This window comes from Rhea americana, unplaced genomic scaffold (assembly GCF_003343005.1).
Source record: "Rhea americana isolate MKP2758 unplaced genomic scaffold, rheAme1 scaffold_93, whole genome shotgun sequence".
Lineage (NCBI taxonomy): Eukaryota > Metazoa > Chordata > Aves > Rheiformes > Rheidae > Rhea > Rhea americana.
Genome location: NW_028187122.1, coordinates 1,428,391 through 1,455,897, shown reverse-complemented (window position 1 = coordinate 1,455,897; position 27,507 = coordinate 1,428,391). Strand labels below are relative to the sequence as shown.

Sequence of the window (27,507 nt, the reverse complement as noted above, 5' to 3'; positions counted from 1 at the left end):
TTCTTCTGAACACATACAGACAAAGTAAATCTCAAATGATACTGGCTCAGCCCCTCATTCAGAGATAGAGCTTGCAGATTCATACTGGTGTAAGCTGGTGAAAACTTGGCTGCTGTCAAAAGAGATGGTCCAATCTTCAGCTGCCTGTTGGCCGTACATTCCTGCACTTTCCCTTGCACTGCTTCTGTTGAGTTTCTCTGTGTTGAGTATGTGGGGTGATCTCTGTGCTTTCTAAGGATTCACATCACATGGCTTATGCTCGCTTAAGGGCTTTAATGAATCAGTATGTTGATTATATTGAGAAGGAAGAGTGATTTTTTTGAGCCATGCATTTCTGGCAGCATTTGAGTTCTTTTTTTTTTTTTTTCCTCCTAAAAATGATCACCTTCAGGGGTTCTGAAAAAGGATGGAGACAATGCAATCAAAGTAAAGTTAGGCTGCAACAGAAATGTGTATTTCATAATGATTTGAGATGATGCCTCTTAAAGAAATTTCTGCAGCTGAATTAGCTAGTGGACTGTGTCTTGCCACAGTACACTTAGCACTCAGAAGGAGTAATTACAGCTCAAAGTTTAGGGACTCAGAATATACCAAAGGAGACCTTCTTTTTAGGATACCTGCATTTTGCAATCATTCAGTTGGGCTTGCAAAATACAACTAACATATTGGACTAGCTTTTTTGGAATGCTCAATGAGAACCATGAGAACTAGCTTGGGTGAGAATAAGATTATAAAAAGCAGAGTTAGTAGAATGAAGTTATCAAGCTTTCCTGGGTCCTTAAGGAATTGAAGTTAGTGTTTGAAGACATAGAGGCATGGACTAAATAAAAGTTAGTCAAGCCAAATGATATTTAAGTTATCAAGCAAATACATCAATTTAAAATCAGAGTCTCTAATTCGTCATATTCCATTCTGTTTCCAGACAAAGGATCCAGATTAATGAATTACAGTCGATCAACAGAAGATTACAGACAACTCTCTGTGGATTATAGTGACTCTAATAGTATTTCAGAAAGTACATCTTTGATACTTTCTAACCGAGGACACAGGAGAGGTAAAGTTTTTCTGAAAGACGGTGGTTATAAATTATCAACTCAGTAATTTTGTCACCTAAAATGTGAGACTACTCACATATGGTCATGCAATAGATACTCCCAGACATGCATGGTAATGTGACTAAGGAGGTGTATTTGTGTGAGTCTGCAGAGAAGAAAGATGTCTTTACATTGGGTTCCTTTTTACCTGTGTCCTACTATAAGAATGTTCATTCCCTGGCTACCATACACGACCATCGCCTCTTTCTTGCTTTATGCTTCCTTGTCAGATGAAGCTGTTCAGCAGATTACAGACAAAACTTGGCAGCATGTCTCTGGCAAACAGGATCTGGGAACATGTGAGAGGGCAGGGAGTTGCCCCACATACACATAGGATGACAATGTCTCAGCAAGATGGCAGTGCTAAAATCAGCTGAATCTATGAATAATGCCAAGACTTGAATGGTGGGGATTAATGTTTCTTCAAGCAGATTCAAATCCAAGTGGACTAATACAGAAATCTAGTGGAAAAAAACAAACAAATCACTCAGTTTTTTGTTTTTGTTTTGTCCTAGAGCCACTGCCTATTTCCTGGGCTGTATGTTGTTTTTATTGTGCAAAATGCCAAGTTTCTATACTGCTCTTCTGATTTATCTTGTCTGGACATATCAGAGCTGGAACTTCAGTTCAGTTCCTACTTTTTATGGCAGGAACAGCATAAAATCAACTATCTGGGAGAAGATCTATTCAGCATAAACACTGTGGTGGACCTTAATCAGGGTCCTTCCCAAGCTGCTTAAATCACAATGTAGGAGGAAACTACTGAAGCAAAGAGGGGCTTTTAGCAGAGGAGGAGATGGCAGCTAAAGAAGAGGAAGGGCAATACTGCTGTGCATGTTTTTCTTCATGCTTAAACTGGGATCTGAGCAAGAGATGCTTAGGCAGAGTGTGTTCATACTGCCCGACAGACCCTCTGTTGCCGTAATGTAATCAACTTCTCCCAAAAACCCAGGCTTACCATGCCAGCTGCCCATCCTCAAACTCCTACCCATGCCTGCTCTCCCATTCCACAGCTGCCTACCTCCCTTCTCCTTTCAACCTGTCTTCCCACTATCTGGCTCACCTCTTCAGAGCCTCCAGATGCACACCCAGACATACACCACTGCCTGCTGCTCCCAGTGCTCTGCCCACTGCTGGTGATGGTCACTCTGACATTCACCTCCTTCTTCTGCCTCCTTTAGCTGCCAGCACAAGCTGCCATGCTTCTGCCTACTGCTGAGGCTGGCTGAACACAGCCTCTGCTAGCTTGCCATGAGAAACCAAGTCCTAGCTCCTGCTGTGGCAGGGATTCAGACTTGCCCTGTGAGCATGTGTGGGCTTTTACCCCAGAAACCTACTAAGATGCAACAAGTCACATACACTGATTCCACTGATGTCAAAAGCAACAGGAAACTGCTGAGTTTCCCTTGCTTTTCTCTTACTGAGGAGCATTAATTTGGGTTTCTGATTTCCAGCTGCTAATTTTCATGAAATGTATACCACCTGCTTTCAAATTTGACAAGTTCTAAATTTACTGGGCAAAAATGACAGGCAGACAGACAGCATGATCTCTGGGGTCTAATTTCCTTAGGAACCATGGCAAAAACTTGAATGCACACTGCTTGATCAAAAATCTGCCAGGAAATGATTCATGGAGGCAAAGACAATGTATCCAGGGAAAAAGTGTGTAGAATACCCTCTCACTCCTCTGCCTGAATGATGAGGAAGGTGAAGGTGCTGGTACAATTGCTGTTGATAATTCCCTCCTGTCAAAGACTTGCTTTTCTGAAGCTCCAGAATTGCAGTCAACATCAACAGCAATAAAAGGCTATACCACACTACAGCAACAACTTGTGTAGGACTTGGTGTCTGTCAGATATCTAGTGGCATATAGCGAAGGCAGATGCAGAAGACTGTTTTGAAAGTCCATTTTCTTTTAAATCTTGGTCAAAAACTTGACAAAGGCTCATTCCAGTGAATCTGTGCATGTCTCAGTCTCCACTCAAACACTGACAACTATAGGTTGCTTCTAGTTCTACTTCTATGTTTCAGCTTTTGCGTATTGGGAGGACGCAATACCTATCCCTTCTTTAGCAGCAGAGCTGACTGAAGGTGAAAGAAATATTAAAATCTTATTTGTTAATGACTCACAAACCATCCCTGTATCTTCATCAGATTTTTATGATGTAGAAATATTCACAAAATAGTAAGTACCAAAAAACTAGTGGAATATTTACAGTTTTAATTTCAATGATTTTATATCCTACTCTGATTAACCAGGGAAGTCACATGATATTTTTTCCTTGATTTTATGCTTGGAAAGAGAAGAACAAGGAGCATTAAATATAAGTTCTGAAGAGTAAAAGCTGTTTCACAACTCCCATATATGTATGGAAATAACAGACACTGTACATATGCAGCTATTCTTAAAACTATGTTCATGTGAAGGGTTGTGAAAAGGGAATAACAATAACTACAGAACTGGGAATGCTGCTAGTATAGTATTCACCTACACCTACCAAGAAGTCATTTATCATGCCCAAACAAGGATGTAGGAGAGGTAGTAGCCAGTCAAAACCTTCTCCTTGTTGTAATTGTCCCAGGATGTAATTCTGAGTGCTGCTATGATCGCTTCAGTCATGCTATTTTCTTCATTCATTTCAGGGAGAGTCCCAACAACGCACAGGTCATGGGACCCCACCCTCAGTGGGTCAAGGACACAAAGTAGCTATAAACTCTTCATAAACAGGTAATCAAATTGTGTATTCCTGAAAGATGGAAATTTTTTTATTATCTAGTGGAGCACAGGAGATGTAGCACGGCCATGTCATTATGGGAAAATGCCTGGATCATCAGCTGAATCTGTCACCTCTTATCATAACAGAGACTGTTTATGTAGAGGTAGAGTGCACCCAGAATCAGTCCTCAACCAAAGTTGTCCTAATGCTTTAGTGAGGGAAATACAGCCCGGGCCATCAAGAGCTCCTTCAAACCAAGTGCACAAAAGTCTTCTGTCTTCCCTGTCTTTTCACTGTGTCCTGCCAGATGTCACTGCCCTCTGAAGAGCTGGCACAGCTATCATGTAGGTGCCCCTAGCATGTTTCGGTCAAAATTAGACTGGAGAACAACAGCAGCTAACCTGGCTCGCTGTGACTTAAACAGCTGCGGAGCAGCTCTACAGGCAGCATGGAAGGGAAAAATTTGAGGACATAATTTCTGTGGAGGGGGAGTAACGAGACAGTATGGATAGTCACTGCCTTTCTGGGCATGGCAATTAGCAGAGTCCATATTTGTCTACATTCAGATTTTGGGTCAGATTCTGCATCTTGTACTGCTGTTAATCTAGCAGAGATCTGATTTATGCTGGAGTGGTTCTGACAGACCATGTACACGATCCATAATATTCAGCAGAATATCTGCATTTCCATCTCAACTCTTAAACTGATTTGCCTCGCTTGTCTCAAACACACCCAGTCCTGCGCCACCAGTTTACTGAAGAGTATAGGTAACCCAGGGACACAAGCAGTAAAACACTCTGGTCTGTCATGAGGATTAGCCTCATTTCAGCCATGGAAGTAAAACCGCAGATCTGGACATACACAAGGGAAACTGAGACTTAGACAGACACTTACATAGACAATTACAACTCTTTCACAAAAAACAGGTAAACTCCACTCCTGCCAAAAGAGAGTTGTCTAGAGTGAGTGTTAACATAGTGCAACTGAAATCACAACTGTTTCCAAATGAAGAAGAAATGTTAAGTACTGTTAGCCTCTAGGTATCACAAAGACCAGAATCTCACAGATAAGCACCATGTAATCCCTAAGGACGGCCCATTTAAATTGAGTTCTTGACCCAGTTAAACAGGAATTTCTTCTTTTAACCATGACATGAGTAATTCAGGCCCACAGGAAGTGCTCCATTTAGATCAATTCCCAATTAAATGCATCTATAGTAAACTGTTTGAACTTCCTGATAAGTTGGCCACAATGATACAATGATCTAAGCCATGTGAAATAAATACCTTGAAATTTCCAAAAAGAAACTACTGCCAGTAGGAGGCAGGACAGTAGCAGCTATTCTGAAGAAATTACTATCCGTCTCTCACAAGCACATACACACACACACACACACACACACACACACACACGCTTATATAGATATTTATACACACACACACACACACAAGTGTGTGTGTGTGTGTGTGTATAAATATCTATATAAGCATCACACACCTGGCAATGGTATCAGTAAGAGGAATTTCATTTTATTACTTTATCATGGAGAAAGAAAGTCTTCTTAATATAGAACCTTGAGTTTCAGCTCATAACATTTTTATATGCACAGAAGTCACTTTAGGTCATTTTAGACATCCTTCTTAATTAAAAGATCTTTCTGAGGTTGCATTCATGGAAACAGAAATACTTACATATCTTTACAGACAACAAAATGCAGGCTACTCCTAGTAACTTTGTTAAAACCTTTTGAAACTCCCTGAATGAATTTCCTGAAGCAACTCTGTAATATGCACAAGAGAAGGATGAAACTTTGGGATAACAGATAACAAAAAAGCTTCCCTGTGACTTTGTCATTTCTTAAAAATACAATTAATCAAAATCCATGTCAACAAAACATTTCTGTCTCTACCATATAATTATATTTTCCTCACTGATGAGTATATATTGTATTATAAGTTTATTTGAAGCCTACATTTGTCTGCTCATGTGGAAAACACCATTACTTTATGGGTTGAAAGTACAGTAAAAACAGTTTTCTGAACTGAGCTCTCGCACTAATCTTTCTCTTAATTAAAATGAAAATTCCCTCAGCTCCCTAAGACATTAATTTATTCTAAAGAATTAGTGTTAAATTGATCTAGTTATCCTTCCTGAAAACATTCTGAATAATGTAGCAACAAATGTTAGTGTTTTCTGAGGCTTTTTTGTGACCCTACTGTAGAAAATAATAACTGAAGTCTCTGCCTAGTGGCCTCACCAGACTTACACCAGCTTGCACTGACTCACAGGTTCTCTTTTTGCATAAAGGGTATTTAACATTTATTTATAGAGGATATCAGTAAAATTACTTTGTTGTTTTTTTTTCTGTAAGGATAACATCACATAATAGCTTATAAATGCTATTGTCCGGGATTTCATAAGATCATGGTACTCAATTTATCTTAAGGTCTCTGTCTTCAACTCCATGCTGTTTTGGATACACAACTCGATATATTGCTCACTATGATATCTCCTTTGAAGGTCTGTCAGTGCTGTAGAAGAAATCCCTAGTGGAGTTCAGAAGAACAGCAAACACAACCTGCTGAGTTTGGGCTCCACCTTCTCTGTGTCTACAAAGGACTACACAGCAGCTGCTGCATCACAGAAATGTTTGTTCCAAAGGAAGGAAAAGGTAACTAATGAAAAATGTATAACCTGATTTCAAAATGTAAATATCACTAATGAAAAATCTCTTATCCAGTTGTCAGCCACCGATGACATGCACATTGGCTACGGAGTCATGTCATGAGGGTCTCCTAAAATGACTGACTCCAAATTAGGCAGGAGACAGTTGTGATATATAGCTCAGAGCTGAAGGCAATGAAGCTCTTGTACACACAGAATGAGCAAAAGCTTAGGATTGAACCCTCTGTGACCTACATGTGTGATTTCTGCAAGCAGCAAACACCATATGGCATGTTTTGATCAAATACCTTGACAGAAACATCAGCACAGCAAAGTTACAGAGAGCCTGAACCCAACCCTTGCTTATCAATGATGATCAAAGGACTTAGATTTGTTTTACAGCATATGCCTCCATAGTGTGCCAAACCAATGGTTCACCTATGAATCTGTTTCTAGCTGCTGAGTTGTCGTAGGACATTTTTGTGGTTTTCCTATCTATTAAATGGGAAGGAAAATGCTTCTTTGGCAGTCACATCACAAAAATCCAGGAATAACATAATCACAAAGAACTCTACAATGCAGCTGCCCATGGTATGCCCTCTCTTGTGGAAAACAGAAGGGCCAGGTTTCAGGCTGGTGGGTACTTTCACCTGTGCCAAATTCACAAGCTCACATGCACAGACATACACAGACCCCCCTAATATTTTATATCTAGGTTGTTTTTGTTTGCATAATACTGCTGCAAACAATCCCAGAAATCACACTTCTGTGGAGTGAGGAAAACTGCTTCTATTTTTGTTTCCCTTTTTCCAGGGCATTTTATTTTTTATGGCAGTTTTGCTCTTCAAACAATCTCCCTCTCCAATTTCAGCCGAAGTGAATCATACTTGTATGCTCTGCTGCTGCTGCTGCTATCATAATCATTTCTGTATTTCTTATCAGTGCCCCTCTACATTCTCCAGTACTTCACATTCTCTCTCATCTCAAGACTGACCACTAGCAGAACTTTGAAGACCAAGAGTTTCAGTTAGATACTCCGAAAAAATCTTTTTATATATAGATTTGTTTTTAATTGCGTTAAAGTTTTTCTTTGAAATAATAATTAGCTCCCTCAAAAGGAGTCCAACAATTTCAAAGTTAAAAGAAAGTATATTGTGAGAGACAGAAAAGAACTAAAGCACAGCAGGGCAAACAGTGATTTCTTCGCTATTATTTTTAATATGGTAGTACTAGGATCACCAGTCATTCACCAGGTCCCAGTTGTGCTAGGTACTGTACAGGCACAGAATAGTTACGAAGGTTTTCATGCTTCTTTGGCCGTTTCTCTGGATGAATTGTTTCTAAGATAAATCAGCTCCACATCTGCAGTTCTTCAACGCTATACAGAATGCTGCAATGGGTCATTTCTAGGCCCCCTCCTCCCTACCTGATGACCCTCTGCCAGGGACCCTATGGAGGGTGGCACAGAACAAGCTTGCTCTGTTGTATGCCCATACTGGAGGAAATTCTCAGAACATTTTTCTGATTTCTTAACTCCTCTTCATACCATTGGGGGAGTCAGAGGCAGATGCTGCAGGAGACAGGCTTTGGACCTTATTATTCAAACTCTGAGAAAGTTCATCATCAAAGCAGGGGCTTAAAAAAAAAGGATATATTCAAAAGAGGATATGGGAGGTGTGATAGGACCTACGGTATGTAAATCCTTGTGGGAAAGTACTTACCCTCAGCATAGCTATGGATGGAGGAAAGGTAGGAATTGTTGGCCCTGTTATGGGTAAAGTTACAGTTGATTTTCATTAGTGGTGGTCTGTGTCATGAAGTTTTAGTTTTTATTGTACTTACCCATCTTCTGATGTTATTTTTTTTTCCTTCTCTAAAAAGAAAACATGCCCCCTTCAATCTGAGAGATTGCTGTCATGATGACAAGAAGAAAAAAAGGAATGGAGTAGAGGTCTCCATGAGTATATGCGTTCCTCTCCCCAGCCCCTCCCTCATGACAGGCTGATGTAACTAAGAAGAAAACGGCTGTATCCAGCACAGAGTGGAGCTAACCAAAAACCAGACAGATGCATAATACAAAGTTACCATGTAGTCACAGCTGCAAGCACTACAGGAGGAGCATGTAGAATGTAGGCTCTGGGCTGGACCAGGCTAGAATTAATTGTGAAGGGGACATGTGATGTAGTGGCTGGGTTTTGTCAGGTTCATCTATGTTTTTAGAGCCTTGAAGCAGACTGAAATGACTGCAGCAGACAAGGGAACAGGTAACAGTCTGCAAGTGGTAAGATGTGGATCCTTCCAGCCATTCTCCATGAATTAGTCCCTTGACCCATTTAGATCTTTTTCTGAGAAAATGTATGATTTGTTTCATAATACTAGAATTATGCTGCCAAAACACAATGTAGTTTTATATTGTGAATAAAGAGGGACTAGGAATGACAATTAAAGACACAATGGTCAGATGATACAGGGGAGTATAGGTTTACAGAGGACAGGGCTATGACCTTTGAGATTCTTTTACAGTGCTTTCTTTTTTTCTTTCTTTTTTTTTTTAATTTTGGCTTTTTATCGCATCAGGAACTTACCTAATTTGCTGTACTGTGTTCTGCAACTACCAGAGCCTGGTCTTTAAATTATTACTGCTCAAAATAGCAACCTATTCTTTATATTGTGTCTTCCTGACATTTCTAACTCATGCTTCTGGCTTCTTTGAGAAGGTCTAGCTAAGATTGCCTTTAATCATTCTGTATTCACTGACATTTAATAATTCTGATATTTGATCAAATATCAGCGATTGGCTGCAAAATTGGTGTTCATTATGTCAGAGAATATAAAGTTTCCTGTGCTGGATGTCTGCACCTAGTAATCGTTTGGTGCTTCAAGATTTCTGTATGAGTAGCCTGAAAAGGAATCTAGTGTAATTTAACCTTTATAATATTGAACGCTTTTCTAGTCACAGCTCTGTCACTGACTTACTGTGGTACATGGGAGAGTCACATATTCTGCACATCAAACCATCCTTTGGCTGGGCAGCGAGGCATAGCATTGAACCAAAGCCTATAAGTCCTGGGATAAATAATATTCTCCACAGGAATGATAAAAGATGTTTTCTCCAGAAGTTAATGGAAGCTCTAGAACTTTGATATTTCTTAAATACAAATCAGTGTTATTCCTTCAAACGTATTTTCACAAATTGTCAAAACATTTGTGCTGAAACTTACAAAAAAATTAAACTTGAGGTGCTTGTTTAGAAAGAAAAAATCACCTTGTGCTCTTAAGGTTTGTTGAAGCTAACACAGATACAGATAACAAATGCCAGGCAACCTTCGCCACAGGGAGCAGAAGCAATTCCACCTTTTAGTCTGGTTTCCTACAGAAGCCAGGCTTGTGAAATCACAGCAGTGTACATGTACGTATGTACATGTCTGTGATTGTCCTCATAGTAACTTGGGAATCAAATGTCTTTTTCAGCCACATTTGAGAAAGGGGAAAAGGTCTGAGAAGAAAGTTTTTCACGTGTCATGAAAATAGGTGACTTGTAAAAGAAACAGACCTTTTAAGTGCATTGACAGAAGAAAAGGCTGCAGTATGAGCTCACTCCTAATTGCACCCCAGAAAGTCCACAAAGGAGAAACCCCAAACAGAGAGAAGTCTTCAATCAGCATTTGCACCTTATTAGATGCTGAAGTCAGCCACAGCATAGAGATGAGTGGGAAACAGGTTTCATTGGTTCTGGTGTTTAGGATCTTCTTAACATTAGGAGATGTTTATTAAATCTCTAAATTCCCTCCTCACAGTTTTCAGGTCCAGAATTTGTTATTTTGTCTAGTGAACCACCAGTGACCTTACAGCTGCCTGGATCAATTGTAGTAAGTACGACTGTTAAGAATTTAGAACTAATTTAGTGACATTTAAGTTGGAGCTCTTTATACATTGCGTCTGAGTCCCATCCCAGGCTTCTTGTCATATCCTCCTTCCAAATCAAGTTAGGGTTCCTGCAGAGATAGTGAGACTCAAAAAGGAGACCTTTAATTCCCAGTGCTACAGAGATATCTCTGTTGCTGAGGTTAGTGTAAAAAAAAAAAAAGCTTATTTTATCCTTCTCAGCTAAGAATGATCACTTTAGCAAGATTTTTGAGAATAAGATTATGCAGTAAATATGCAAAGTGACATCTAGTGCCAATGTATTGTATTCCTCCAGTTTGCAGGCACATCCTCTGCTATTCATTATGATAAAGTAAAAAGTTGACAGCGCACAGCAGTATATATTAGGGTAAAGAAAATCTGGAATTACCCTTTAACCTAGAATGATCTTGGTGACTGTAGAATCTGAGAATGCTCAGCTGTTTTGGGGAGATTCCCTGGGTTTTTGAAAAACTGGAAATGTTTGGGACATTAATTTATGGTAAGGGAGGCGAGGAACAGCACAGTGCTGTGACCAATTCCAGCAGGTTGTTTAAGGATAGGAAATTCGGGATGCTCAGTAAAAAAATGCTGTGGAACTTCTGCTTGAACCTGGCACTCATTCTTCACTCTTTGTTACATGTTCTTAGACTAAAAAAGGGAAATCATACTTGTCCCAAAGGGATCTCAATGTGATTCTGCTCAACGGGCAGTGCCTTGAGGTGAAATGTGACATCAAGTCTAAGGCAAGAGATGTTTTCAACACCGTGGTGGCGTATGCAAACTTAGTGGAACATTTCTACTTCGGCCTGGCTTACCTGAAAGGTACTGAGATACAGCTAATTACTCTACCAGTTCTCTTAGTGCCTCTGTAGTCACTTTATTAATGAATTTCTGTAAAATCCTGATCCTCAGATGGAAGCAGATCCAGAGCTTAAGCAAAAGTAAGGTACATTGGTGTAAACTGTACTGCACTGATGTAAAGCTTGCATACCACAGGACTGTGTACCAGCGCAGCCATGCTGGTACTGGCTGATACTCCCATGCAGAAAAGGCTCTGGCCCAGCTATGCACTGGAATAATGCCAAGCCCTGTTGCCCCAGCAGAAATTTCAGGAAGCACTGCTGTGAGGCAGACTGACTGTTTTTGCTCCTATATGTAAGCTGGAGTACAGGCCCAGCAATTTCATCTGCAAGTCCCATATCTTCCTAACTGCTTTCAGAGGGCAAACACTTCTGAGGCACCAGGAGGAACCACATCTTCTGTGTAGGGCACAAGGATTACAGTGGGGTGCAGAATCTGAGTGGTAAGCTGAACGCAAGCCCTTTGAATTCTTCTTGAATGCTTCCATTTATAGCACCCCAATCCAGCATCTAACAACTGTAATCCTAAATGCTATCCTAAATTCTCTGGCAAAGAAGCAATAAGTTAACCCAAGGTACAGATCTCAACTGACATCCATGATCTATTGTTTTATTGCTAATGATGCACTGAATAAACATAGCAGAACTTTGAGCTACTGAAGCATCTCTAGACTTACCATAGAACCCACAATTCTCATTTCAGGTAAAGAGTTTTTCTTTTTGGATGATGAGACCAAACTCTACAAAGTGGCCCCAGAAGGCTGGAATGACCAACCCAAGAAGAAAACTTCTATCATTAATTTCACACTTTTTCTACGGATAAAATTCTTTGTCAACCACTTTAATGTTATCCAGTAAGTGCATGGTTTTGCTGACGGCAGGAAAAGCAGTGGCATTCACACTGAGTGTTCAGGGCTCTTATGTTCCTGAACTTTTTTTGTGTTTCAGGCACAGCTTGACAAGGCATCAGTTTTACCTGCAGCTTCGTAAAGATATTTTGGAAGAGCGGTTATATTGTAATGACGAGACTTCCCTGAAACTTGGTGCTTTGGCTTTACAGGCAGAGCTTGGCAATTACGCTTCTGAGGTATGGATAAATAATAGTTCTCAAAGATCTCTGTCACCACCTTTTGCAGCTTTTGCTTGTCATACAGAGTTTAAAGAAGAAATGTGAATAACACATAACTTCAGCTAAATCCTTCTGTAATCACATTTCAAATTTAATTTAAACAGTTACAACATTTTCCTGATTATGGAGCAATAATGAGACAGATAAATTTGGCAGGAAATCTGGTAAAATGGTACCTAGTGAAAGACTCTTGGTCTTTCATAGCCAAAAAGAAACTCTGGAAGATCTGCAGAAAATTTCCAAAGCAGACACAACTTGGAAGTGGAGAGGGGCTTAAAGAGATGAGAAAACATGGACAAAAAAAATAAAGAAATATTCTAGAATTCACAGAGATTTTGTGTGTAGTCTCAGATCCGTAAGATGTAAAGACAGAAGGGTCACTGACAGTACATCTGAACTAGTTCTCTCAGTTTCAAATTGCACAGAAAATACCCACTTATATTCCCTGCCATATCTTCAGTTATTTAAATAGTGTAGTTCTACTAATTGAACTCTGTGTGGTCTAGTCTTACAATCAACCAAAATCTGATCCCTCCTGGCATTGGGTCCCCCACTGTATTGATGTGTATTGATGGAACTGCAGCTGTCAGCGCTAAATGCAAGACTCCTTTCATGCCTCTAGGCCCACCTCTTTCCTCCCCTCTGCACTGAGGAGTGGTCTATGCTCTAAGCATCGGGCTGAACATAGGTGCAAAAGATGCGTTCAGCTACTGGACACTTTCTGCTGTTCTCTATCTTCTCTTAAGAAATGTCAGTAGGGTGACTTCACTATATGGGTCACCCTAAAAATGGAAGTGAGCCAATAGGAAAAGTCAAAAAAGAACAAAGTAAAGGCTATTCTTTCCTCTTTTTTTAAATTCTTTTTCCTGAAGATGCATGGAAAGAGCTATTTTCGTGTTGAGGACTACGTTCCAGCAAGCCGAATAGAGAAAATGACCCTAGCAAGCGTACAGCGAGAGCTTGCTAAATTGCATCGCATGAATCGTTCCCTCTTTGAGGATGAAGCTGAACTAGAATTTTTAAAGGTAACTCGCCACACACCAAACACTATTTTCTCTTTTTGTGGTAGAAAGTCCATTTCTATTTACTGTCTTCTACTATTTCCTTTTTGTCCAATACAAGATTTTAGATGTAGCAAACTTTGTATATTCGACAAAGAACTAAAAATTTAACTCTGCTGCCTGTACTGTCACCCTGAACAGCTTATATCACACTTAAATATTAGGCTTCTCTTCATAAATAGTTTATATACAGTTAATGCAAATTTTCCACATTCTGAGAGTTAATGCATATTTTCTGCATGCAACAGATACATTGTCTAGTTTCTAAGAGATTATAAATATACTGATTGAATGTATTAGAGATGATTATAAAGCATGGGAATAAAAACCCTTTTGACTTCTGAAACTATAGGAGCTATTCAGCCATTTTCTAAACATCTAGTAATTATTTGCTGAAAATTAAAATTTTTAAACCATGGAAGGGAGGGGAGAGCTGCCTGAAGTATTCTCTCATACGACTATATCTCTAGGGTGTCATGATGATATGGAATTTTTTTTTCTTATTTTCTCATCCTTCTCCCCCAATCTCTTTGTTTTCCATCGTATAAAAATATCATGATTTAGAGAATGGATAAATATCAATAACCGTTTTGCTGCAGTGAGACATACTTTTATTTATAGCATCATTTTAAGCTAGCTGGTTAATTATGTTAGTTTATCATCTAACACTGTCCCTGGAATTGAAGAAATAGATTGAAGCTTAGCCTTAATGATAGTCCCATCATGTGTGGCAAATCCAGCGAAGAAAAGCAGCTTTGTTAGTATCTGTTTCAATGAGTAAGACTGTAGAAGGAGCCAATACATCATACAATGTGAGAAAGATAGCCCCTATGGCAAGAACATGCAAATTCCAAATATGAAAGGGATGTCAAAATTAAAGCCAGGACTCAGCTAGTGATTATAGATGCCCCAATTTTCAGGACATGAACACTTGTGCTCTAGATACTTTCTGAAAAATAGATCTTATTGAAGTGTTTTAATTTGGTTTCTGAAAATCTCCATTCACAGTTTAAAAGCCATTTTGAGTTCCTGCATTAGCTTCCAAAGAAAAAAACGGATTAGAAAAAACCCATATTGATCTATGTATCACAAAAGAGGCCAGAAAATCATCCTCATTTTCCACAGATCAGTAAAGGACTGTGGGTTCTAAGTCACATTTTAATATTTTGTGGCCAAGTGCAGGAGGAAGAAGGACAAATAACAACATCTAGATCTCTGGATGAGGTTCTTTTAAGTCACTGCTACTGCTAAAGATGATACTACACACTGCTAAAGGGCCAGGGCAGAAGCTGGCTCCTCAGTCTCTTACAGTATACTACTTGCCTTTCTCACAGCAATGAGCACTGTATGAAAAAGAAGCCTCAATTAAGGTCTCTTACTCCAAAGCTTGATACTGCGGGGAATTCTGGGGCAGTAAAATTCCTTCAAAAGTTGTCATCATATTTAAGCTTGACTTTGAGGCACAATTTAACAATTCCTATAACTTGTCAAGGGAAATTCATAATGTCTAATTTTAAAAGATGATAGTGATGAACAAGTAGGGATGTGTACCTGAGTTTGTTGAAAGCTGTGAGCTGGGGCTTCCTTGCTGTTAGGATTTCCAGTTTGTCATTGCTATTGTGGAAAGGAACCCACATAAACCCATAACAACATGACAGTAGCGCTGGTGCCAAAGTATTAGCAGTTTTAGCAATGTCAGTGTACTTGCTGTACCTCACAGTTTGGGGAAAACAAAGAGAGAAAAAAAAAATGGAAAGGAACAAGGTTTAACATTAGTCTAGTAGCATTTATGCTGCATGAATTTATATTTGGAAATCTGCACAAGTGCTAAATAGTGGTAATACTGAGCACCTCAATGCCACTATAATGCTTAGATTATTGTGCAGGAAGCTGAATTATCCTCTTATCTCTTCAAATGAGGTATGTGTGGAAATGTTATTTCAACTTTACACATGTAAAATTAATGCATGGAATGGCTTTATGTTCAGGTCAGGCATTCAGTGAAGCAGGGGGGGATGGAAATTTGGTAAGAGTTTCCACAGGTTTCTAGAGAGAGTGAAATAATATTCAGCAGAGACACTCACAACCATTTTCCCTCCTGTCTACCCTTCCCCCCCCCATACCTCTTTTTGAATAACGCAAGGTAAATGCACTTTTTCTCTAAAAAGGTGACTCAGCAGCTCCCTGAGTATGGAGTGTTATTCTATCGAGTGTCCCAAGAAAAGAAAACAGCAGGAGGAGACATCATCCTGGGAATCTGTGCCAAAGGCATCATTGTATATGAGGTCAAAAATCACACAAGAATTGCCAGTTTAAGATTCCAGTGGCGTGAAACAGAGAGAATTTCAGCTCATGTGAGTTGGAAATGAGTGAGCCTGTTCTCTACTCTAACACTTTATTCTCCTTCTGCCTGTCCCTTTTATAAATACCTTGCATTCAGACCGAGAATATCAAGGCCAGATCTGGATATGGATTCTGAGAATGTGAATTCTTAGTGATGTTCAGTGTAGGAGGTTTTTGCCCATTTCTGGAGGCTGAAGTCAAATTATTACAGTATTGAACAATATGGTTAACTATTACAGCGACTATGTTAAACCTCTTTGTAGCGTATTTCATACTCATTCCTCTCTCCCTTTTACTTATGTCTCTTTTCTCCTGTGTTTTCCTTGCTACAGCAGGTCATGAGATCATGTCTCTCTCTTTCCAGATCTCATTTTTTTTCCATCCCCATCTTTTTGCATGCTGATGTCTGCTCATAAACCAGTATTTGTAACAAGCTTACAACCCCTTCTAAGTGGTATTCTGCCACCAGAGATCTATCAACCAACCACCCCAGTGTTCTTTACTCCCAGCCTGTTTTCATTCCCAAAATAGTTCATTTGCCCCTAGAAGATATTTTCATTTTCATATTCAGTTGGTTTAAACATTTTAACAAGTGTGGGATCAAGTTTTATCTGCTCTCTGTGCAGCCAGTGTCCAAGGGCTCTTGACTTCAACATAGTGCAGTTATGATCTGAATGACAGACACCTCACTCACAAATGCTGATTTTATGATAGGCAATTACTGCACCCAAAAGGCACACAGCCAGGCATAAATAAATCTGTACAAACAAACAAGATTATACAGAAGTTACAGTGCCTCATTATTATGACTGATATGTTATATCAAGCAAGCTATGCATTTTTTTTCCTTCAGAGAAAAAAATTCATGATTGAAAGCAGCTTCAGTGGCAAGAAACATACATTCATTACTGACACAGCAAAGACTTGTAAATATTTACTGGACCTCTGTTCTGCCCAACACAAATTCAATGCACAAATGAATTCTAGGCAACTTCGACAAGCGTCATCAGGTGAGCTATAAATGTACTTTCATTATATATGACATAGGGCAATGTTAGGTTTTATAAGGGAGAGAAGAACTTAGGATGAAAAGTGGCCCTTAGTTATACTGAGACCCAGAAGACCTGCCACATCAGCTTCACTTGAGCTGCAGCTTCTCACTGCAGAGCAGAAAATAATGTCTCCTATGTCACAAACAGTTAAAGATCAGTAAGTCTACGTTTTTTGGGGCGGGGGGCATGCAGGGAGGATGTGGGTATTCTAGTGATAAACATCATATAGCTAAACTCAGATTTTTAAAAAGCGTGATTATACTTCACTTCAGGAAACCTGCTGGGAATTCTGAAGGAAGAGATCAGATTTCTCCCCAGCCTAACTGAGAAATGTTCCACAAAGAATAACTATAGTGTCCAGATACACTGGAGCAGAATTTAGACTATTGGATCTCTTTATCTGAGACAAGGGTTCAACCCTACAGTTCGATCCCAGACCAAAACCACTGAACCAAAGGCATGTCAGTCACAGTCACTCAACTATGTAGGTTTTAGCTGCTCTTTTCTTCCTCTGTGCTTTGCCATGTCTCCAGAAAGACCTGACTATTACCTCATTAGAGTTCAGATTTTTCATACTTTCTTGGATGAGATGCTGCCTGACCCAGGGTAGTTAGTTGCATTGCTTTTCTCACCCACTGTTCTTAGCTTGCTCTGTAAAGATAGGTGAGGATCACTGTGGGGAAACTGAGGCACAAAATAAAGGAAATAATAGCCTCAAATGACATAAATCTGCACCACTCTTGACTTCAGTGAAACAATGTGGATTTTCACCAGCTGAAGACTTGTCTATTGGCTTGAACAGAATCATGATTATTTGCACCCACTGAAGATTTGACTCAGTGAGTCATAGCAGAAGAGAATCCAAGTGTCATGCCTTATCCACCAGGATCCTTCTTTCCTCTAGTAAAACTTTAAAATGGTTGGCAATGAAGTTATATAATAGGATATAACATGGGATATATGATTAAAAGCTTTTTTTTTTTTTCACTGATGTTCTTTCACAAAAAAGAACTTTCTCCTGCACAAATTTGTTCCATAATGTGCCACAATGACATGTATGTTCGAGGCACCCTCTTTGTTAGGGCTCCTGTAGTTTCTAACAAAACTTAGTGGGACTGTGATTTGCAGCATACAAATGAGTCCTAATAGTGAATTTTACAGTTTTCTGAGCCACATTTGCTTGCAGTAGTATTTCATAAAAATTATTGCATTGCAGATATAAAAGAACAAAATGACAGAGAGCTAGGAAAATTATAACCCAGGTCCTGATATCAAGCACCTCAAATCACTGTCAGACTTTCATAAGTCATGCAGCTGCAAGTTCTGAGGTTCAGGGTGTACTAGCTCTCCTGGAAAAACTGGCTCTCTGAAGGCAAGTGATGGATCATAGGTCTAAATGTTGCCTTTGCCACCACAGCCCATTTCTTTTCTCTTACAAAGGACCGTAAGAGATAATGAGATTCCTTGTGCATGTGCCAATAACAAAACTCTCTTCCTTCTGCTGCCCAGTGCAGATGCATAAGCCACAATCTCTTCAAAATTTGCTAGCAACCCCATACTTTGAAATCACCATGGCAACTCTCAGACTGCATTAATAATACGGACAATTAACTCTTCTGATGTCTTAACAAATGTCCTCAATCAAAATCACTGAGGAAAGAGGGAACCTAGGCTTAACATTGTAGAGTAATGTTCTAAAAGTTGCATTCAGACTAGTATGTGTTAGGGAAAGACAACAGAGGTCATCTGTTACATAGAAGCAGAGGTAAAGCCCATACTTATGTTACCTTCTGCCAAGTAGGTTCTTGTTTCACTTTCAGACATGTCCCCAATTGCCAACTGTCCTTCTCTCCAAATTCCCTCTCAGGGGTGCTCTGCCCCATCAAATGAGAATCTAAATAAATGAACAATGCCTCCTCCAGCATTATCTTATTTCAGGGAAATAACATCTTTTGAGATTTGAGGGATTTTTTTGAGATCTTTTAAGATGCTGTAGATTCATATATTGGAGGGCCCAAACGTCATAAAGAAAGTAGATTACACACAGAGGTAGAAAATGGGATACCAAAAATTGTCACCAAGGTGGTAGCCCACTCAAACTCCCTTGCACAAATCACTCAGCAAATGACCAGCTCCTTGGCTCCTCCCTGCTCTTGATAACATGTGTTTGTAGTGCTCCTGTCTCCGCAGCTATATCTATGTTGAAATGCTGGGCCTCTGAAGGATAGGAAACCACCAACCTGGCTGATTCAGTTTCTAACAGACAGAACTTTCTCCATATGCTGAATTTTACACAATACACTTTTCAGAGACAGTCAAGTTTAAATTATACAGGTCTGTACATTTCATCTGCCTTTGTGGAAAGTGAATTTACAGTATAATTTACAGAAATAAAATCTAAATACAGAATATACTTCCTATGAAATAAATGGATTAGATATTGGACTCTCAATCTAGGGTCTAGATATCCTCAAGGATGCCATGACAAATGTATCTGTGATGTCAGTCTTATTGCTGACAGGATGAAAAGGTTAGACAGAAAGCAGCTTTGAACTTAAAAAGATGAGACAATGTCAGTGGATTTATCTTTTCTTCCTTTCCTAATTCCCCTTCTTATTCAGAGGACAGTAGATTTATGGAAATAGACAAATCAAATTCTGCATATGCAACTCAGCATGAACACCTAGCCCTGATTCACAGACTGTCTCGATCAGAGAATGTGCTCTATGGGACAAACCTGGAAAACCTTTCTGCTGGGATGATGAGCAAATCTTGTGATAACCTCAGTGTGGAAATCAGCAACAGGACTAGAGACAAAAGTAATCTCGGCAGGTAGGTTTGCTTTTTTCTCTAAACATCTAACAATATTCAGCTGCAGACTGTATCATTCAAATTTTTGTTGGTAAGCTGTGAGGTGCCAGACATTTTTCTGTAGTATTTATTGTGGTCACAGCAAAGGGCTCAGTCAGGACTGGGACTCCACTGTGCCTGCAGCCATGCAAGCGCAGGCAGGAAGCTAACAATCTACCAGGTAAGAATCTGAAAAAGAGTTGACATTTATATTTGTACCAGACTCAGGAATGAATCACCTATTGGGATACAGAAAAGGATAAAAATGAGGCAGAACACAAATAAAGTCTTTAATGTATATGTTCCTTATCTGGAATAGGCAGTATGTAAACTGAACACAGAATGGAAGCTCTTTTGGAGCAGATCTTCCCTAATAGAGTCCCTTTTCTAAAGGTGCAAACACAGAAAATAGTATAAGAACTTCTCTCTTTTCATTTATATTGGTACATTCATCAGAGTGTAGGTGGTTACTGTAGCTGCAAAGTTTTCAAGGCTTTTGATGAATTCTAGTGCCTTTTTAGAGTGCTATGAAGTACAACAGAACGAAGAACATTATGAACTACCAGGAAAACTTTCAGACATGGCATTGTCTAAATAGACAACAGGACTAACTGAATCACGCTGCGACTCTGCTGTGCCTTCCTGCTGCGTGCACTCAGCTCAGAGAACGATGCAGGGGAAACAGTCACTGAGTGAGTGACCTAACAGCAGCTGTTACGTAGAAGCAAATGCTTGCAAGAATAAGACTACCTGTCCCCTACAACGAAACGTGGCCCAGAAATCAGAAGCCTATAAATGTGTGCAGTCCCAGCCTGGTTCTCACAGACTAATGACAATGAAGAGTGCTGAACACCATCACTGATTTGTTACTGTAACACAGTCTTCATTCCCTCCCCTGCAGATCTACATCAGGGCTATCCCAGTCAGAAATGCACATCAATCTGAATGAAAAGCAAAGGAGTTATGACTACCTCTCTATCCATTCAAATCAGAACACAATCAGCGGTGAGTATAATAATCATGAAGGGAAATGGTACTCTTCCATATTTATTGTTTCACCGGCAAGAGACCAAAACATATTCTATTAACAGATCAAAGAATAATATTTTGCCACTTCCAGTTCTGGGAAATAAGCCAGGGCTTAGCAAGACAAGTTGTTTTCTTCTCTTTCATTCCTCCTTTCCATCAGGATCAGTGGTAAGACATTTGATGACCAAGTTTTCCACTGGGCAATATCCCAGTGTTTGGAGGTCATCACTTGGTTTGCCATTGAGATCCTCGACTCATTAAATGATGAGACAAAATATAGTCTAGCTCCCTCCTCCGTGCTTGTGTTTGCGCGACCCAGGTAACTGGAATAAGAAGCACTAGACACTCATTTTCTTACAGAAGCCAGTTGCCTGCTATCACATGAACACGAGGAACAGGTCTATGGAACATAAAGCTGTGATTATTTATCCAGTCTCTTTGAAAGTTAGAGCTGTACTTGTACACACTGTGTACACACTGTGGCAAGTGCACAATATTAAGTAGTATTGCAAACTACTACTACTACCAAAGCTATCATCAAAATCAGTGCCGATGGGATTATAACTACAGAGCCAAAAGCTCTGCAGAGCACACAAAGCCAAGGACAACAGTTTTCAAAGGAACACATAAAAGATTTTGTGTCCAAAATCCCCTCATGTTCAATGGGCATTAAGTGCCTGGCTCTTTAAATAACCTATTCTTAACAAGGCTAGTGTATTCTCCCAGAAGTGACAGATAGAACACAGGAGATGTTTACACTGCTACTGTGCTTTTCTGTTCTATATATATTCTGTTCTAAAGAAAGTAAGTTTCTAAACACTTGTTCGAGCTTGTGTCTTGAATCAAAGTAATTCAGAAATAATGGTAATGTTGAAAATAAGGACAAAATATATATTCAATTTTTAAAGCCCCAATGTGCATATTACATGAATCTCTTGTCTCTCTGCACTCATCTGCATTTATTCTAGCTGTTTTGTTTCTGCAGCACCTGGATCACCAGTCATCCAAAGGGAACGTTTGCTAAGTGGTCTAGAAAGAGAAATAATTTGTGTCACCCTAAAACGCGACCCTAAGAATGGCTTTGGTAAGTAATGAGTATGAATGTGATGTTTGTTGCTAGGACTGTCAGATCCTGGTGCTAACGCTGATACTTGCTGATACAAGCTGAGCAAGACTGTATCTTTAACCTCATTTATTCTTCTTGTAAGAATGAGACGACAAATCTTTGCAAAAGACTTAGTATTTCCGAGATTGAAAAAGATGAACACATAAATCAAGACCACAGTTTTTTTAGAGGATTAACTAAGCCCATATATATCAAGTGGACTAAATGTTAAGAGTAGAATGAAAGGAACAAGGGTATAGTTTTGCATCTGAAATACATACGGAGTTATTTTATTTATCTTAGACCATACACAGGGTGAGCTGATGTTCTGCAAACCTTTTACATATCGCGCATGTGGGCGTAATATGCATATACATCTTAACATGAATGTTTCTTGACTTTTGGATTCTTATCTGGATAACATTTTTGTTATATAATACACTATCATATTGTAGTACAGTGTGTACATGAGTACAGTGCGCTATCAAATTCTGTTGCTGACTATTAACACAGGTAAACATCAAATTTCTAAATGGTAGAGATCTGAGTGGAAATTCTTGATTTCAAACTCAACTCTTCTACCAGTGAAAAGAATTTTTGCAATATGCAGAATATTCTGAGATAGTATAGTGAAATTAAACTACTTTCAGTTTTCTTAAACACCTTTTGCATAAGCATTACAATTCTCCATGGCCCACCTGAGGGGTCCTAGATCACACAATGTAAAACAATGTTCTAACTTACCTAATGAGATTTGATATTGTGTTTCTCCTGTAGGTGTTACAGCGATTTCTAAGGTCCACAGGTCCACACAGTTTATACCTCTTGTAGCAAAGCAGTTGGAATCTTCCAAAGTCCCAACTCAGGAGAGTATTCTTATTGAAAAATTATATTTAAATACCAGTCACTAGCACGCTTAAATTAAAGTCTGAGTTTAAAGCTCTCCCAAATGCTGCCATGTAAATCAGAGCTCCCCATCCCCCAAACTACGCATAAAATGTATGCTGCCGGAATACGATGCTTTTGTTCTCCTAAGGTTCATCTTTTCTAATACTGCCAGTGTCTCTGCCTTCTCATGCTATCTTGTTTTTGCAGGTTTTGTAATTATTGGAGGAGAAAATGTAGGAAAATTAGACCTTGGTATCTTTATCGCTTCAATTATTCCTGGGGGACCTGCAGACAGAGCTGGAAATATCAAACCAGGTCACTGTTCTCAGTTTTTAATTAGAATTAAAATACTTTCATGGTTTAAAGTTAGCTATTTAGGTTTTTTTCCCCCCATTCTGATGTATTTTGTCTTGTTTTTATCCTTTTTTTAAGGTGGGCGACTCATCTCTGTGAATAGTATTAGTCTTGAGGGTGTTTCATTTAATACTGCAGTTAAAATTATACAGAATTCTCCTGATGAAGTGGAACTAATCATCTCTCAACCCAAAGGTATAAAGTCAAATGTCTTCACTGGCTGTGAAATACTAACAATAAACTCTAGGAAGTGGTATTTATTAGGCATTGGAATGCAGTAGTACTTTCTTGCCTTTCAGTGCAAGTTATAAAAAGTATAGATTAGCAGTGGGAACAGGCAACTTCTAGTGGGTATCATGTGAGCTCTGTCCTACAGTCAGTGTGAAAAAATCTGATACATTATAGGCTTTATTCTGCGCTGCTGAATACAATGGAAAATTTGGCATTGCTTTTCATGATAGAATTAGTTTTACAGTACAGCTCTTAAGCACTGCTATTGTCACAGTCCTTTCCAGTGATGAAGGAAACACATTTCTCCATACTTACAAAAGCAATGCTCAATTTTACAATGACTAACTCATTTTACAGATCTCAGATTTCACAACTTGTCCACATAAGAAGTTATTTTGTCCTCCTACACTGATACAAAAATTGCCCTCAAATTTTCTTATTTATTTGCATTCAGCAATTTTTTATTTTGCAGATATTTATGAAGAAGGATTCAATGAAGAAAAGAGTCTATCAAGAAGGAACAGCACTAGTGGATCTGAGATCTCCTGTGTAGACAGTGGGAGAAGAAAGATTCAAGATTGTCATACTGCTCCCTCCAAAGAAGAAGACATAAATATAGATGAACTTGAGAAAGCTCTTTCCTGGAATTTAGCACCAAAATTGGGCCCCAGGATTCCAGTTCTTTCAGTTGACAGCCTGGATGTGGAGGTAACTGGAGATCTTGATGCTGTTCAGTAACATTATGCTCAGCATGTGCCTTAACAACATGCTTGCTGTATTAAGATAAAAAAGTAACTGAGAAGGTAAAAGGAGGAAAGAAAAAAGAAAATCTTGGAAGATGTGGCTTGTTAAATTAAATTTGAAATGTCAGAATGCTACCTGTGTCTAGAATGAGTCAAAATAGAGGGGAAACTGTTCAACTGAATGTTATTAAAAATTCTTGTCCCTTTTCCAGTGGAGTTGTAAAATTTTGATTATTTTCTTGCAAGCTCAAGGACCAGCACATTTTGTGTTTGAGTCTCTACTATTAGACTGCCTCCCTATCTACCCTCAGTTTATGCTCGTTGAGATGAATGAGATTCTAAGTAACACTAGTGTAAGCCTGGAGTAATGCCAGGATACTACTGCCAATGGTGCTACTCCAGGCTCATGCTGACAGTAGTATCAAACCCTTTACTATTTTTTTTTTCTGATGCTGTAGCCTCATTAGTATTTATATTCTCGAGACAGGAAGCTGACTGCTCGCACTTACAATCTCCGGCTGAAGCCAGCTCAAATGATACCTATACTGTGGAGCTTGTCAAAGAAGACGGGACTTTTGGAATCAGTGTGACTGCAAGTGTTACTGTTCATCTTTCAATGTGTCCTTCAAACTGTTACATGACCAAGAAATGAATAAGGAAGTGTATATCTGTGCAACAGGGGTAGGAAAAAAGGCCATTAGCAAGAACTGGTAGCGTGGCATGTTTCAAAGCAGAGTCTTTGATTGATCAACAGAGTAAGGGTGAAGTAGTGGCTCTGCTCACTGCGGAGTGCTCATCAGAAGAGATTTTAAAAGTGTGCTGGCATAAATGTCACAGCACTACATGATCTTTTCACTCTGACTTAATTTGAGCCCAAGACCGAGCACTGAAAGCAGGGTTTTGTCAGGGAGGGATATAGCCAGTGGTTCCAGAAAATGCAATGATGCAAAGAAACCACTCAGTCATGACTGGTTTCGCTGTTTCCAGAGGGCTCCTGGAAATCAAAGGTTGTGTCTACCCTCCATGGCACAGGCTCAGGCACTGGCCATCAGTCCCAGGCACTGTCTGGTTGTACAGCTTTGGGCTGTGATGCTGGAATAGCCCTGTCTGGGAACATTCTCAGCAGGCAGCATAACACAAGTCACCTCTTGCTGGGAGGAATAAAGTTCATCTGTATGGGCTCAAGCTATACCATGCCTCTTACTCTGAAGGCCAGAGAATGGACTTGGGACAATTTTATTACTAATACAAGGAAATACTGTTCTCCTTACATTCAGAGGACCAGAGAAGGCCACATTTGAAGAATATTTCTTTGCTCTGGCTATGGAGGTTGAATCTATCCCTACAGGCTGAGGGGTCTTTTCAGTCCTTGCTGAAATGGAGTGGGAAGCAACAACCATTTCAGTGCTTGCAGAAGAAATGGAGGGCTGTTTTTTCATCTGGAATTGCCAAGGGATGTAGATGGACAGAATGATATTCTTAGGTTAGTCTGCAATTCCCCTATGCTGAAGGTTCTTGAGTGGCTACATGAGTTCAGGTCCATGCTTTCTATATTGTTTGAAAGGCTAATAACTGCTGAATGCATATTGCATATTTTAGAAGCTGGGCTAGAGGCTGACCTAAAGGGGTAATCGTATCATTACATTAGCATGGAGAAATACTTATGAATGTTTTTAAAATATGTTTATACAACCACATAGAAATGTGCTGTGTTTTACTGAGAAAATAAAACATGATTACTGTCTGGAGAAGATAGGATGTTGGAGTAACATCCTCTTTCAGTTTTTTCCTATAAATATTTTTTTACCAGAATATCTAAAGCATTTGCCTGGCAATGCATACATAAGTTGCTTTGATTTTTATCACAGAAAGAACATGTGAAGTCTCCACTCTAAACTGTAGACGTATGTTTTGCAGGGTGGAATTAACACTAGTGTGCGCCATGGTGGGATATACGTGAAGTCAATTATTCCCGGGGGACCAGCAGATAAGGACGGACAAATAAAGATAGGTAAAATATTTGACAATAAATCTTTGAGCTACAGAACTCTATGTTCTTGGGGAATGCTTGCCACAGGACAATGAAACATGTTTGGGATTGAAGGGCACATAACTCTGAAACATAAAATACACAGTTCTTCGTTCCTCAGCCTGCCAAGGTAGGGTATTTACATATTCCATTGGAAAAAGACAGGAATATCATACTAACATTGTACAGTTTCTTACCAGCTGCACATCAGGCTAGTGATGCTCAGCTGTCTGTTTTCAGTATGGTTGTGTAACCAGATACTGTCACTGCCTTTATTCACAGAATACCTTGGTATGTTTTAAGTGATAGGTATAGAATATTGTACACTAAGCAGTAACGTTTTTAGACAAAATAACATAATGTAACTTTTACACATACAAGTGTGCAGATCTAACGCATGCAGGTAGCTTTGGAGTTAAAACCCAATGTAATTTGCCTCATTTTTTCTCTTCCAGGTGATCGTCTGCTGGAAGTAGATGGAATCAGCCTCTGTGGGATCACACACAAGCAGGCTGTGGAAAGACTTAAGAAATCTGGTCAGGTTTGTAAAATGGCAGAGCTGAATGATATGATCAGTACAGTAATGAGCCCTCAGTGTGAAGCACAGTAGCAGACCTGGACCAAAAAGAATTCCCCCCACCTTTCTTCTAACGAAAAGTAAAAAGATGTAGGGCTCCCTGTGAACTGTATAAATGGGACTTGTTTACCCTTTTTAGATTGCCAAGCTTGTTCTAGAAAGGGGACACCACCGACTGGCAGAGCTGCACATGACTGCTAAGGACAGAAGGGAGGAGGACCACTGTGCAGTTGTTCCTGTGGCAGCATCCTTCACAGATGGTACCAAGGACTATTCCTTTGTGACAGATGGTGAGAGATAAAAAAGCGATTCCAAGTGACTTTCTCTGACTCTGAATCTCTGGATTCTTATGATATGCAAGAAAAGAATGAATGAAACTAATTCCATGAAATTTCTGTGGGTTGGAAGGAAAACTGAACATACTGAACAAATACCAGACAATGTGTGTGTTAATGGCATCATCAAAAATTAATTCTGAACAAAATATTTCCGAAGTACAGAGAATTACAGTTGCTAGATATAGCTGATTCAGAGATCACTCCCACTGAATTTATCCTAAGCATAAGTACTATATTTCTCAGCCTTGATGAGATGCGGCTGGCAGGAGGAGTCTCTCTACTCTCACAGCACTCTCATGCAGGAAGCGGCTAGGTTGTTGATGCTGGTTAGCTGGTTAGTGCAGCTGCTGGTGTTGTGCAAAAGATGTGGCTAGGGTGAACTGCTGCCCCACAGCCAGGACTGGGGAGTGCTATCTCTTCATTTTCTTAAAGGCATTCAGTGATCCAGACATCACTTCCAATGAGTTTAGCTATCAAATAAATGCTGTATCTCTTAGTGAGTGGCTGACACATAATCTTTATCTGCCTCATCTCCTT

General features: G+C 39.5%; 1 protein-coding gene across 2 annotated transcripts in view; it reads left to right on the top strand.

Moving 5' to 3' along the window:
• Positions 1–27,507, top strand: part of FRMPD2 (FERM and PDZ domain containing 2) — a 66,878-nt gene that overhangs the window by 7,623 nt on the left and 31,748 nt on the right. For both annotated transcript variants that reach the window (XM_085324716.1, XM_085324715.1), the window contains exons 6-25: positions 923–1,054; positions 3,738–3,822; positions 6,332–6,482; positions 10,273–10,344; positions 11,029–11,203; positions 11,945–12,095; positions 12,190–12,328; positions 13,243–13,395; positions 15,600–15,785; positions 16,628–16,784; positions 19,448–19,658; positions 20,578–20,681; positions 21,691–21,789; positions 22,906–23,013; positions 23,131–23,247; positions 23,756–23,991; positions 24,514–24,618; positions 25,944–26,037; positions 26,511–26,596; positions 26,772–26,922. In XM_085324716.1, the coding sequence (XP_085180842.1) occupies positions 923–1,054; positions 3,738–3,822; positions 6,332–6,482; positions 10,273–10,344; positions 11,029–11,203; positions 11,945–12,095; positions 12,190–12,328; positions 13,243–13,395; positions 15,600–15,785; positions 16,628–16,784; positions 19,448–19,658; positions 20,578–20,681; positions 21,691–21,789; positions 22,906–23,013; positions 23,131–23,247; positions 23,756–23,991; positions 24,514–24,618; positions 25,944–26,037; positions 26,511–26,596; positions 26,772–26,922 (2,712 nt within the window). The remainder of the gene's footprint in view (positions 1–922; positions 1,055–3,737; positions 3,823–6,331; positions 6,483–10,272; positions 10,345–11,028; positions 11,204–11,944; positions 12,096–12,189; positions 12,329–13,242; positions 13,396–15,599; positions 15,786–16,627; positions 16,785–19,447; positions 19,659–20,577; positions 20,682–21,690; positions 21,790–22,905; positions 23,014–23,130; positions 23,248–23,755; positions 23,992–24,513; positions 24,619–25,943; positions 26,038–26,510; positions 26,597–26,771; positions 26,923–27,507) is intronic.